General features: G+C 41.6%; 1 protein-coding gene across 1 annotated transcript in view; it reads left to right on the top strand.

Moving 5' to 3' along the window:
• LOC148039297 (Peptidase M20/M25/M40 family protein) overlaps positions 1 to 13,801 on the top strand; it is a 105,491-nt gene extending 91,690 nt beyond the window's left edge. The window contains exons 9-10 of the mRNA XM_087675196.1: positions 13,336 to 13,369; positions 13,470 to 13,801. Of these exons, the coding sequence (XP_087531322.1) occupies positions 13,336 to 13,369; positions 13,470 to 13,582 (147 nt within the window). The 3' untranslated portion in view covers positions 13,583 to 13,801. The remainder of the gene's footprint in view (positions 1 to 13,335; positions 13,370 to 13,469) is intronic.
• The last annotated feature ends 1,483 nt before the right edge of the window (positions 13,802 to 15,284 follow it).

The following is a 15,284-nucleotide window of genomic DNA, read 5'->3' as shown; positions in this document are numbered from 1 at the left end:
ATGATAGTGGAAGTGAGAAGAAGAGGCGATGGCGAACTTGAAGGGAAGACGAAGCGAAAGGACGGGACACAGATGAAACATGAAGAAGAAAAAGAACCAGTAAGACGAGCCAGAATGGGGAAGAATGGAGTTTGTGAATAGCGGGCCTCTTGAGATGGTGGTTCCTTCAAAGGCCATGGAAGCTTTCAGACGCCTCAACTACCAATTCAACTCCGACCTGCAGCTACGACACAATCAAACAGGCACATTATGAGGAGATTGCGGATGCTGTTGCGGGTTATATTCAGGAAATTATGCTCAAGGAGTATGACATGGTTAAACTTGATTTGCCCTTTCACGAGGATTTGGATGAAATAAAAGAAGAAGATTATTATGGGAAGAGATTATTGAACACCTACGTTGCCCCATCTATGCACCATCAAACTACAAGGAGGCCGAGACTGTGATGATTCTTTTGTGTGGGACTGGTCGAGTTGCATCAGGGCAATAGAACAGGAAGCTGAGGGGATAAGCAAGGCAGCAAAGTACCCATGGCGTATTTGCCCTTTGTACATGGACCCAAAAACTGAATTGGCCAGAGCTTTAGGCTGATTGCATTAGCATCAAGCACGGGAAAAACCTCAGCACAATTCGGCGCCCAGGAGCAGGAATCATCTAGCTGAGGATGAAGGGACAGAAGAGGTGAAGGAAACTCAGCCACAAAACATCGCCATCAAGCAAGTGTCACGCATGGTAGCAGCATCAGAGGACAGCAATAACATTGACCGACTGTCACATTGCATTGAGGCAAATTGTGTTTTTGAAGTCACAGATTCACAGACTCATGGGAGGATTGAAGCTCCTTCTCGAATTGTTATCATAGAGGGCATTTATGCTTTAAGTCTGATCGTGCCCCAGAAGACATCATACAACAAGTTTCCGAAACAGTTTATCCTATCTATAAAGCTTTCATTGAGCCAGACCTGGAAACAGCACATATCAGATGAAGAGCAATTTAGAGAAGTTCTATCCTTCATACACATTGAGACAACAGAAGAGACTTAAGATATATATCTTTTGTCACCAGATGGGAAGATTCTGAAACATGCCAATCGTATTTAAGGATGCGCAACAGGGATGGGAGATATAGTCTCATGTTCAAGGAATGCTTAACAGACAGCCCTTTTCTAATATCTCCACAGATAACCTTTGAAGTCAATGTCTGTCTTTTAGGTGGTCTGATGGTTCTGGGTTATATGATTGCAACAATATTAAAGCGTGTCAGCAAAGTTTATACAAATGATTCCGTCTCTGTGAAAAGTTGATAAGCTTGAACAGCTGCACCGAAGGTTTATCCAGGTTCGCAGAAAGGATATTATGGGAGCAGAGAGTTATAAGGACTGCAAATTCTATCCCTGTCAAATAAGAGTTTTATGATCACCCAAGATTTGAGTCTTGAAAGGGTTGATTCGAAGAGCATTGTTGGCCTACATCACTGTATAGACCTAATATAAGCAGAGCATCATTCTCTGGTTGACTGTTACAGATTTTTTTTTCCCCCGTCTATATAATAGAGCTGAATGTATCTACAAAAACTGTACCTGAATACAAAGATGCCTTCATGATCCTAATCCAACCCCTTAAATCTTACTTCAGATTTCCTTGTTCCTTTAGAGAAGACAGGCTGTTTATATGACATGAGTATTCGTCAAGTTGTTTATTGGAGATGCTCCCATTCAGATGTAGCTGAATGTATGTCACATATTATCTAAAATTGAACTTTCAAATTGAATATGATCTCGCTTGATTGATATTCTATCCTGAAATTAGTCAAGGTCCTCTGTGGTTGCGACTTTGTTTTTGAAAACCCTTCGACATCTTTGGTGAACCCGACGTGAAAGCGTTGCAGAAATTTCAGGATGGGAGATACTTCAGCATCTATTTCAGCCTCTTCTACAATTCCAGCTGCGTCCTCTACTTCAGCCCCTTCAATGACTGCTGCGTCAAGTACTTCAACAGATGATCTAAAGCAGATTTTGCAGAATATGGCCATGTATATGCAGCTTCAAAATCAGCAGACACAATTGTATATGCAGGAACAACAGCAATTGCATCAACAACAGTTGTCTCAGCAAAGGCAACTATATTCGGAGCAGGAGAATGCAAACAACGCGACTAAGGCGATTGAAGCAGTTGAGAATGAGAAGAAACTATTTGATGGCTGTAATGTTTCAGCATATTTGAAGACATATGAGATCAAGATGGGGTTTTTTGGAGTTCCAGCTGGACTTATGAGTAAGTACTTCCTTCGTCTTGTCACACCCGCCTTGAGGGCAAAAGTGACTGATCTTTTTATTCAAAATTCACATTGGCAAGATTTTAAGGCGGCCCTGAAAGAAGAGTATTTCCTTGAGGACTTTGGGATGGCTACACGGCGGTCATTCCGAGAGTGGGTCTACATGCCAAACAAAGGTCGCTACTTCAGAGTTGATTCGAGAATTTGAAGAGAGGTATAGTCAGCTTGATGCTATTGAACAAAGAGCATTGGATGCTGAAAAAGTTGAGCTTTTCTTGCAAGCTGCAGATCCTGCTCTTCAGGAAGAATTGGGAGAGCTTCTTGAGGATCGCACGAAGCCTATGGGTCTTAAAACAGATTGGCAGGATGCCCAGGATGCAGTCTCGACTTTGACTAAGAGGAGGATATGGAAGACCCGCCTACAGAATGGTTCTATGACACCGACACCGTCTTCTGCTCCTATGCCTGCCTCTATCCCTGTTATTTCTTCTTCTCCTCAGCCAGTTTATTGGCCTATGCCAGTGCCTACTGTTTCTACTCCTCCTATTCCTCCTATTTCACGACCGATGCCAGCACCTTCTGCTCCAAAACCATCCACTCCGTCGGTGCCTACCTCTCTTGATGACATAATCAAAGGCATAACGGATTTGACACTGGAGTCAGTTAAAGCGGAGTTGGTGGGAAAATTGAAAGAGCAGTTTGCTTCGACTGCGCTTACTATATCTTCTGGTGCTCCTACTGCACCTAGGAGTGCTCCTAGTGCACCTAGGAGAGATCGAAGATGTATTTGGTGCGATAGTACGGACCATCAACATTGCAGGGATTGTGAATCTTTTCAGGATGCAAGGAGGAAGAATTTGGTATTTTGGGGACAAGATGGTAAGATTTGGTTAACTGAAACAGGAGCTCCACTTACTACCAACTTTGGTAAAGGCGGAATGAAGAAGTTAGTGGATGACATGGCTGCGCGTACTTTTTATGTGACAGCTAGAGGAGATGCTTCTGCATATGGAGTCCAGATTGAGAAGGGATCAGAGAATCAGTCAGCACTATGAACTTATGCTATGGAGACTGCAAACAAGGAAAAAATTCAGCAAACTGTTTTGACTAGTGCAGGCTCTAGCATCAGATCTGAGATAGGTTGGGATTCGCCTGTTGATAGGTACTCTATTTATGCCTACTTGGCTAAGTCTCAGGGAGCAGATGTACTTGTTGAGGAGAAGCGTAAGAGGGATGAAGAAAATCCAAGTGCAGCTAAAAAGACTAGAGGGGGTGAGTTTGTTACTCCACTTACTGCAGGACCGTCTTTGAGACCAGGGCCAGAACGACAAATGGAAGATGCTCAAAAGAGAGAAAAGAGGCAAGAGCCTAGAGAGAGAAAGCAGCCAGGGTTTAGATTGATGTCCGATATTGAGATATCTACGGACACGAAGAAAATCTTTAATGACAAGATACTTGGCAGTGAGGTGACTTTCACTATTTCTGAGGTTTTGGGCATCTCGAAAAGAGAGTTTCAAGATCAGTTTCAAGAGGTCCTGAAGAGAAAAAGACATGCATTGCCTACTACTGATACACAGGGAGTTTTGATTGGGGAGTTGGATGAGGATGAGGATGAGGTTATGGTTGAGAATGCTTCTGCTTTTCCACAGATAGAGAAGAGGGTTCAGCCTATGCATTATGCTGAAACTGACGAGCCTGTCTTGATACCGCGTAGTCACTTTTCGCGGAGTCATTGGGCTAGGGCAACTATAGAGACGATGGTAAAAATTGGAGAGAAACAGGTGCCTTATGTTGCTTTGGTGGATCATGGTTCAGAGATTAATCTCATAGTTCGTGGAGTTTATGAAAGTAACAGATGGCCTATGGATGTAGAGCATGGGTGGCGTATGAGAGTCGCCAACAACACTGCAGGTGATTTGTATGCTGCCTGTCCCAGTGTTAGGGTTTCTATTGGAGATGTAGACGAGGATTTCCATTTCTTTGTGCAGGATTCATGCTCTTATCCCATAATTCTTGGACAGCCATTCATCACAGAGATGCGTATGGAAACAAAGGTAATGGATGATGGATCTGCTTATGCACGGATTCGAAGTAAAGATGGCATGAGAGCAGTTCAATTTATGACTGTGTGTGTGAACCATGTTAGAAACAGGTATACTCTCAGAGATGCACCTTTGCCTACTGTGAGGGATTCGGGTTTTCATTAGGTACCGTCGTTTCGCGAGACGACAGTGGTACAGAGCGGAGGAGATTGGAGTTCTCGCCTCCTGGCAGCAGTGTTTTCTCCTCCAGTTTTGTTGGGATTTCAGCAAACAGTTCGATGAGTTATCAGAAGACTTCTAAGTTGCCTAGAGCTGCCAGGTAGTACATATGCAGGAAGGAGAAAAATTTGAAAAATGCAAGAATTTTAGAGAATGATGAGCATATAGATGGGATGTATGACAGTATGATTTGTGCAGATACGATGACAGAGATGGAAGATATGTTGAAAACTGATATGCAGAGTTGTCACAGTAATGTATTAGTGCAATCCCTGGACATGTTTCATGAAATTGCAGATTTTGTGTCACAGATTGAGTCAAAGGCTGAGGTGGTTCAGCAAAAAGAGTTGAGTGCTGAAGAAATTCAGCAAACAGAGTTTCCGGCTGATTATGATCAGCTTACAGAGACACAGAGCGCTGAAACCTTTCAACCAACAGAGTTTACTGCTGAAACATTTCAGCATCCAGAGTTTAGGGCTGTTCCTATGCAGTCCATAGAGCGGAGGGCTGAGGATATTCAGCCATTGGAGTGCAGAATTGCTGATTTACAGCAAGATTTGAGTAATGGAGAGAATCATAATGAAGCCAGGGTTGACACGAAATACAAGACTGTGGATAAGAAGGTGAAGCCGGTAGCTGTACCGCCTCCACCTGACAGTGATCAGAAAATAGAGAGGGCTGCCAAACAGCCAGTTTTGAGGAATCCGGAGCATATAGGCCATAAATTTTCAGCAGAGACTCTTGCTGAATTGAAAATTGGAAATGGTGATTTCTTGCTACCCACAGAGAAGCAATGCTTTCAGGAGATGCTTGAGCGACATGGAAGGGGGTTTGCTTTTTTCCCGCATGAGATTGGATGTGTGAATCCAGATATTGTTGCTCCTATGGTGATCTTTACTTTTCCTCATATTCCATGAAACCTCCGACCTATTCCAGTGCCTAAGGCACACCTGTCAAAGTTGATTGATTTGTTGAATGAGAAAATCAGGATGGGAATTCTAGAGCCTTCATCTGCACCATACTCAAGTAGGTGGTTTACAGTTCCAAAGAAGAATGGTACTCTCCGATTTATACAGGACATGCAGCCAGTAAACAGAGTTACTATCAGGAATGTTGGTATAGGTCCAGTTGTGGATGAGTTTTCAGAAGCATTTGCTGGACGTGCCATCTATTCTTTAGGTGATTTGTATTCGGGATATGATCAGTTTCAGCTGGCTTTGGAAAGCAGGGACATAACCACCATGAGAACTCCTATTGGACTTGTCAGGATGTGTACATTGCCTCAAGGTGCCACTAATTCTGTTGCGCATATGATGAATGCTATGCATAAGGTTCTTCGTGATTATATACCTCAGCTTACCATGCCTTTCTTGGATGATGTGCCCATTAAGGGGTGTGCAGAAGAAGAGAAGAATGAGAGTCTAAATGAGCAGGGATGCAGATACTTTGTGGCTGATCATATTTCAGCTTGTGAGAAGATTTTGGCCAGGTTAGAAGAAGTGAACTTGACACTATCAGGGCAAAAATCTATTTTTGGAGTAAATGAGGTTGTCATTGTTGGACATATGTGTGGGTATTATGGCAGGAAACCCTCACCTGATAAGGTGGATGCTATAGGTAAGATTACGGAGTATTGTTCTACCACTTCAGAGGTGTGGAGATTCATTGGAGCTTGTGTGTTTTATATGATTTGGATACTCCATTTTGCACACATAGCAGATTGTTTATATCAGCTGCTTCGAAAGGGGCAGAAATTTTATTGGGATGAGAGCCACACTAGAGCCATGCGGAAATTGAAGAAGTTATTGCAGATTGCTCCTACTCTTAGGAAAGCGGATTATAATTGCGGAAGGCCTATTGTATTGACAGTTGACACTAGTCCAATTGGCATAGGTTGGGCTGTGGATCAAGATGATGCAGATGGAAACAGGTATGCTATTCGATTTGGGGCGAAAGTCCTAAACGAGAGACAGAGGAGATATCCGCAAATCAAGAGGGAGTTACTGGGGATTGTTACGGCTCTCAAATGTGACAAGGAGTACTTTATTGGAGCTTCAGTTGTGGTAGAGACAGATTGCTTGCCATTGATAGGTATGATTACGAGTTGCTCTACTTCGGATATAGCTATGCTGAGATGGATTGCATACATTAGGTCATTAAATCCGGAATTTAAACACATAGCAGGGAAGGATAATCCAGTGGGCAGATATGCTGTCTAGAGCCAGATATGATAATGAGGAAAAACTACTTGCAGAAGAGGATGATGCAGAAATTTGAGCCGCTATGGTTGATCATGTTTGCCATGTCTATGATATTGTGGCTTTCATGGAAGAACTCTATGTTGGAGATTGGTTGCAAATTGGGAAGTACCTTAGTACACTAAGCAAAAGAGATGAATGGACAGATGAAGAGTTCAAAAAGATCAGAAGGAAAGTCTATGGTTATTTTCTCAAGGACGGATTTCTTTGGAAGCATCCGAAGAAAATAGGCGGATTACCTTTGCGGGTTGTCTGCGATAGAGAGACACAGTTATAGGTGATGAGGGAGTTTCATGAGAGTCCTTGGGCTAGTCATAGAGGAGTGTGGGCTACTTATGAGAAAATCAAGGAGAAATATTGGTGGAAAGGCATGTATAGAGATGTTTCTCACTTTGTAGAGACATGCAGAGATTGCCAGATGTATTCGGTAGTGCGTCATCGATATGAGCTTCATCCGACCTATCCGCTATGCATTCATTATAAGTGGGTAGTTGACTTGATTACTATGCCTATGGGTCTATGGCAGATGAGGTATATTGTTTTGGATAGAGAGGATCTTACCAATCATGTTGAGGGCAGATCTTTGAGAACGAAGACCACTAGTGCAGTGTGTAAGTTCTTATTGGAAGAAATTTTCTGCGGGGCAGGTATGGCTGTGTGGGTAAGATCACTGCGGATCGTGGTGAATTGGATGCAGATGAAGCTAGGGAGTTTTTCTCTCAACTAGGAATCAAGTTGGCTCTAACCACAGCATACAATCCAGAGGGAAATGGGAAGAGTGAAAGAGGGCATCCGCCGATAGTGAAAGCATTAGCCAAAGCATGCAGAGGACGGATTGAAGAATGGCCGAGACTGCTACCATTTGCTTTGTGGGCTGATCGTACGACTCATAGTGTTACCACATGATATATGCCTGCAGAGTTGATGTATGGTCAGAAACCTGTTATGCCGACTGAGACTTGTGCTTTGACTTGGTCAGTTTTACCTTGGCAGGAGGATTTGACGAGAGAGGAGCTCTTAGCTCTTCGGATTCGACAGTTGGAGAGAAGACCAGAGGATATTCAGCTAGCTATTGACAGGTTGAAGGTTGCTAGACTAAGAAATAAGGATAGGTTTGACAACAGGCATCGCTTGCGGCCTAGAGCAATAGAAGAGGGAGACTGGGTATTAGTCTTTGATAGCAGCCTTGAAAATCAGCATACTGCACTTCGGAAGATGGTGAAAATATGGTTTGGGCCGTACATAGTCAGACATGTCTTTGATAATGCAACATATGAGTTGACAGAATTGGATGGGACAGTGCTTAGAGTGCCTATTGCAGGAAAAAGAATCAAGAACTTCAAGAAAAGAGATGATGAGGATTATGCATTGGAAGAATTTGCAAGAGAAGAGCAACGAGAAGAAACTCCAATGGAAGAGACAGATGATATGACAGATAATCTTGTTGATATACCGGAAATGCACAATGAAGAGATTGATCTGTTTGTGGATCTTGATGATAACGATCATGGGTAGTTGGCCCATCCAGAGGATGCGCAGGATTAGAGGGGGTGGATGTCGTATTGCTGCGCATTCGAGGTGTGAAATCCACCCAAAAGTTGTGTGTGTGGGATTTGATACTTTGTACATATTTAGTTGTTGTGTTTATACTTTTGTTCTGTGTGGAAGAGGGTTTGGAGCAAGAGGAATTTATCAATAATGCTCTAGTTGGCATGTCTTGCCAAGTGGTCAGTCAACCTAGACGAGGAGGTTTTGATCAACAGTTCACAGGAGCTTTGGGAGATGTGGCTGAGACTAGCACAGATTCTGAGATTGGTTATGTATATGGTGCTTTGATATTCGTAGGTGTGGCTGGTGAAGTTCTTTGTGGAGTTTAATATTTTCAGAATGACATGCATGTTAGCTTCCGTATTAGATCTTCTATGACTGCTGCTATATCTTCTCTAGGCATCTACAATAGAGGTACTTTGGTTGTATAAGATGGGACTAGAATAGAGGAGCCGAAAGAAAAAGCAAGGTCTATTTTTGAAATGAGGGCTTTTTGGAGGGAAGCAAGAATGGAAGATGATGAGAGAAAGAAAGGGAGCCGCTTTTTCTGGTTCGGAAAAGGGAGGTTGTTCCTTGGAATGCATTAATGGTGGGAGGATCATAGATCTTGGGCCTCCTCTCAGTGCAAGGAAACGCCTGTGCTCGATGCCAAAAATCCATTCGATGACGATGAGGATGATAACTTCGGGTTTGCTACTAGAAATCCAAGACATGGAACCTCAGCGAAGAAGGAGATGAGGAGGATAACGAAGACCGATTAAAGCTCGAAGAACATGACTGCAGAATTGGAGGACGTTGCAAAGGAGCTTCAAGGGAAGATGAAGACAAGTAGCGACGATTGAATCCAAAGACTTACAATGATAGTGGAAGTGAGAAGAAGAGGCGATGGCGAACTTGAAGGGAAGAGAAGCGAAAGGACGGGACACAGATGAAACATGAAGAAGAAAAAGAACCAGTAAGACGAGCCAGAATGGGGAAGAATGGAGTTTGTGAATAGCGGGCCTCTTGAGATGGTGGTTCCTTCAAAGGCCATGGAAGCTTTCAGACGCCTCAACTACCAATTCAACTCCGACCTGCAGCTACGACACAATCAAACAGGCACATTATGAGGAGATTGCGGATGCTGTTGCGGGTTATATTCAGGAAATTATGCTCAAGGAGTATGACATGGTTAAACTTGATTTGCCCTTTCACGAGGATTTGGATGAAATAAAAGAAGAAGATTATTATGGGAAGAGATTATTGAACACCTACGTTGCCCCATCTATGCACCATCAAACTACAAGGAGGCCGAGACTGTGATGATTCTTTTGTGTGGGACTGGTCGAGTTGCATCAGGGCAATAGAACAGGAAGCTGAGGGGATAAGCAAGGCAGCAAAGTACCCATGGCGTATTTGCCCTTTGTACATGGACCCAAAAACTGAATTGGCCAGAGCTTTAGGCTGATTGCATTAGCATCAAGCACGGGAAAAACCTCAGCACAATTCGGCGCCCAGGAGCAGGAATCATCTAGCTGAGGATGAAGGGACAGAAGAGGTGAAGGAAACTCAGCCACAAAACATCGCCATCAAGCAAGTGTCACGCATGGTAGCAGCATCAGAGGACAGCAATAACATTGACCGACTGTCACATTGCATTGAGGCAAATTGTGTTTTTGAAGTCACAGATTCACAGACTCATGGGAGGATTGAAGCTCCTTCTCGAATTGTTATCATAGAGGGCATTTATGCTTTAAGTCTGATCGTGCCCCAGAAGACATCATACAACAAGTTTCCGAAACAGTTTATCCTATCTATAAAGCTTTCATTGAGCCAGACCTGGAAACAGCACATATCAGATGAAGAGCAATTTAGAGAAGTTCTATCCTTCATACACATTGAGACAACAGAAGAGACTTAAGATATATATCTTTTGTCACCAGATGGGAAGATTCTGAAACATGCCAATCGTATTTAAGGATGCGCAACAGGGATGGGAGATATAGTCTCATGTTCAAGGAATGCTTAACAGACAGCCCTTTTCTAATATCTCCACAGATAACCTTTGAAGTCAATGTCTGTCTTTTAGGTGGTCTGATGGTTCTGGGTTATATGATTGCAACAATATTAAAGCGTGTCAGCAAAGTTTATACAAATGATTCCGTCTCTGTGAAAAGTTGATAAGCTTGAACAGCTGCACCGAAGGTTTATCCAGGTTCGCAGAAAGGATATTATGGGAGCAGAGAGTTATAAGGACTGCAAATTCTATCCCTGTCAAATAAGAGTTTTATGATCACCCAAGATTTGAGTCTTGAAAGGGTTGATTCGAAGAGCATTGTTGGCCTACATCACTGTATAGACCTAATATAAGCAGAGCATCATTCTCTGGTTGACTGTTACAGATTTTTTTTTCCCCCGTCTATATAATAGAGCTGAATGTATCTACAAAAACTGTACCTGAATACAAAGATGCCTTCATGATCCTAATCCAACCCCTTAAATCTTACTTCAGATTTCCTTGTTCCTTTAGAGAAGACAGGCTGTTTATATGACATGAGTATTCGTCAAGTTGTTTATTGGAGATGCTCCCATTCAGATGTAGCTGAATGTATGTCACATATTATCTAAAATTGAACTTTCAAATTGAATATGATCTCGCTTGATTGATATTCTATCCTGAAATTAGTCAAGGTCCTCTGTGGTCGCGACTTTGTTTTTGAAAACCCTTCGACAGCGGGAAGGCTTTTGCTTCTCAACCCAAAGCCTATATAAGGCACTCGTTGTAAACTTAACAAAGCAAGAAAAGAAGAGAGCAATATTTCACTCAAAGAGTCTCATTCCATCTTCTTGCCTTCCGAAGCTTCTGATTATTGTGTTTCAATTCCACTGTCTTTCTATCTCCATATCTGCACACTTCTCTATTCTGCACAACGTTTGGTCCATTTACGTTGTGTTTTTAGTGCTTGATCTGAAGACCTTGTCTGCTCGAAAATGGTGTATTTGCAATAAATGCAAACATGCCTTGCTGTTGGCATGAAAAAGAGATTGCCCAACACTAAAAAGAAGTTACCTTAGTAAAAAAAAGGACCTGCTAGTTTGAAGCACAGCAGAGAAAGGATGCTGTGTACTTGTGAAGAGGCTGCCCAATAGAGAATAGTGCCTTGAATCAAAGAAGAGGCCTCCCAATGGGATAGAGGTTGCCCAAGAGCAAAACGCTAATTTGCCTTAGTAAACGAAGTCTTAGAAAAGGGTTGAAAGAGGCCGCCTTGTCTTGTTTGACTCCAAGCGCAAGGTTTATAGCACATGGGGATGACACTTGTCAAGTTTTGTGGTAGACAACATGCTCCTCTTCGAGATCTTTGGCTCCCACCCATGGCTCTGATACTATGGGAGAGTGCATAATGGAAAGAGGAAAGTGAACCTGGAGAAGAGACAGATAGAACATAGGAGAGAGATGGAACAATGTGACTGCAATGGTTGAAGGTACAAGGCTACAACAATCATCCCCAACACGTAGCTTTAGGCATCGGTGTGGGTGCGGATGATAGCAGGGGGATGAGAGAATTGGAGGGCTAGCTGATCAAGAAGGATCAATGATTGATAATGGATAATGAAAGTGGGAGGGTAGGCTACCTATATATAGGCGAAAGAGAGGGAAAACCCTAAATGTGGTCAAACCCCTAAATAGCTAAAAGTACATAAAAAGAAAGGCACTAATGGGCCCTCCATCTAAAGTGTTTAAAATACATAAAATGATAGACAGATACAATGTTAGAGCTCCTAATGTCCTCATCTGACTCAGATTGAGGCTCACAGGTAGGAGATAACCACACGACACATGATTGCTAACAAACTTACCTATGTCCAAGCCGCTGAAAAGGTAGACCCTTAGAGTAGAGTGAGGAGTCATGCACATGGAATGTGATCGCGCTTGGTTGGAACGCATAGGAGCCATAGGCCTTGAGCAAGCAGGCCTAGCCTAGCCAGGAATGACATTAATACTTAGGACCGAATCGCTATTTGAACTGCGGCCACAAGGGGAGACCACCTCTTCTAGCGAAGATGGAGGGTTTGAATCTGAATCGGAAGTGAGTTTGGATAAGAGTGGATATTCAAGAGGCTCAATTCTAAGAGACCTCACTCCAGCTAGAGAGGCTTGCACATATGGAGCACATGCTGCAAAGCAAGCTGGACTAGCACCGGTTGTGATTAATGAATCCCAACATATTTATCATATGAAGCTAGATGCCCTAGCATTATCCAAGTCAGAGGAGTTGCGCACCCCCATGTCAGCTCAGATAGAATGCAGCACACCTCCTATGCCACTGGAGCCTCTTGCAACATCTCAAAGTGCTTCTGAGTGCAAAGTCCCATTTGTGACGCCAGCAATGGAGTCACCACTGTCCAGCCCAATTGCACCATCACCACCAGGAGCGAGGGTAAAGTAGATACCATAGAAAAAGACACTGAAGGACAAGAAATTGAGCAGATACGAGCAGAATTGTTGGTTAATAATGTATGCATTTTATCTTAATGGATAGGAATTATTGGCTAATAGTGTAGGTATTTTACCTTAATGGATAGGATGATTTCATAAGGACCAAAATAATAACTTATAACTAAGTTCTAGGTTAGGTTGAGGATCTTTCTTTTTCCAAGCATCCTTGTCTTGATGGGGGAGCTCTTTATCTTATAACATCTCGTGTAACTCCCTTAATAATGACACTTGTCATAGAGTTTTGAGAAAGAGATGCTGTAGCATGATGCACAATCCACCTTTTGATTTGTCCAAACACTAAACTTGACAAACCTGCACTACCTCAGTTGCTTGGAGGTAGACATTTTCTTGTGCAATATTAAGGTATAATGGTTGGTTGGATGTGAAGAGTAGAGTATATTTGATGAAACTCATCATAGGTTAGTATCAAAGAATATAAATTCGTCTTGTATAGGGATGTTTTGAAGTAGTTATTTCATTGCATCTTACAACATGGTTGCGTCTCTTTTCTTGTAGGATGAAGGTTTTGATGTTCAAACAACCGGATATGGTAAGTGGCCTTATTTCTATGTTTTGTGCTAAACTTTATGGTAGATCGTAATTTGTGAAAATAGTTTGATACTAATGTTTATCATTATATGTTTTTATAGGTATCATGGCCACATACCATGCGCAAAATGAGTATTGTTTGCTAAACGATTTCAAGCTTGGTTTTAAAGTTCTTTGCAATGTTATTGCAATACTAGAAAACCAAAATAAGTGAGTAGACAAGTTTTCGAGGGCTCTAATAATTGGATTGTTGACAATATTTGATATAATGTTTTGAAAATTTGCATATGGGTTGTTATGGCCCTTGTAAAGAACGCATCATGATTGTAGGTTTCAAGATCCATCCTTTTATGAAATTGAAATGTGTGAAAACATTACATGTGTATTACAAAACTCTTCAAATGAAAATTAGTATTGTAGTTTTGTGGTCCAAGTCCACCTCATTCTCTAACCCAAGTCAACTCAGACATTGTGACAATTCATACTTATGCATTATACTATTGTGGACCATAAGAAAGGCAAATGAAGATTTGAAGAAGCTTGAAACATCTCTTTACTACTTGCGTAATGATGCAATCAATATCTTAAATGAGTTTTGTGAAACTTGTAAATGGTGAATAATCGTAAAAGAGAGCAAACCAAAACAAACTATCAACCACTAATTTAAATCAATCACTTTATATCCAATACAAGTGTATAGCTCATTTTACTAGTCGCTAGCGATTTGGTGGATGGACAAGTAAACTAGGAGTGATGTAACAGATGAATAGATGTTATGATATCCTTGTATTTGGAAGGCATCAAGAAAGTAAGAGTGGATATATTCAAGTTTGAAATTTTTGAGGATAGAGAAACATGCAAAGTTGCGTCAATTTGATATGGAAGCAAGATCCCTCTCTCATTTTGATATGGAAGCAAGATCTTATAACGCTTACTTCAAAGCACTTGTAAATCTAATCTTGTGGGCATACTCTTGAATTGCAAGAAGACTAAGCTTATGTATTTTTTGGTGCATCTCAAACCTTGTGTTTGAAGTGTGCATAGTGAGGGTATTTGATTTGAAATTCTCTTTGAGACTTGCTCCTCGTATGACCATTTCATTGTAATAAAAAATGGCTCTCAAGTCATAATCCTTGAAACCCACACCAATGACATTATTGATATAATAACCTATTTGAAGTAGTCCATGAATAAATCTCTTGCATTCTTGTAACTACATTATGAACTAGTTAAACACGACTCTCTATTTGATCTTAGATCTTGCTCTATGGTCCGAGTCGTAATGGGTGCCCTTGTAGAGAGGTGATATCATGGCCATTCTCAAAGGGTGCCTCATGGACATTGTAGTTTAGTGGTGGACGCAATGTGTTGAGAAAAATAATTTCCTAGTCAAATGGACTTAGTATGATTGATTAGTAAACTACAATTGAAAAAATGATAAGATATATAGAAAAATGAGATGGTGAAGTCAGTGAAAAAGATTGTAATCATGATGCACAAATGTGTGCATGCACATACATGTGCACACATACATTGCATATTTCTCAACATGTTTGCACAAAACATTGGGACACATGCATGCATTTTAGCATTTTACTTTTAAGTGAAATCATTGGTATTCATGGCATGTCAAGTGAACCCTAGGGTAGTTGTGCTAATATAAGGTTGTTAAGTTTTCACGTTGTTTCACGGTGGCAATAGATCAAATGGCCATATTTGATATTGCATGTAGAAATCCCAATCAATTGCTGATGTTTATAACTATTATCGCTCTCCATTGTTATGAATAGACCAATCATAACAAAGCAAACTATGTTACCATCGGTTTGCAAGTCAAAAAGGTAATAGAATAATGGTGAAGAATCGGCATTTAATCGAAGGCGTGCTTGACTTGCTTCCAAGGGTTGACTTGTTAT

Source organism: Lygodium microphyllum, chromosome 3, assembly GCF_053477565.2.
Source record: "Lygodium microphyllum isolate KBCC chromosome 3, Lygodium_microphyllum_v1.1.10, whole genome shotgun sequence".
Classification (NCBI taxonomy): domain Eukaryota; kingdom Viridiplantae; phylum Streptophyta; class Polypodiopsida; order Schizaeales; family Lygodiaceae; genus Lygodium; species Lygodium microphyllum.
Note: the sequence above shows the minus strand (reverse complement) of the source record. Positions and strands in the feature narration are given on the sequence as shown.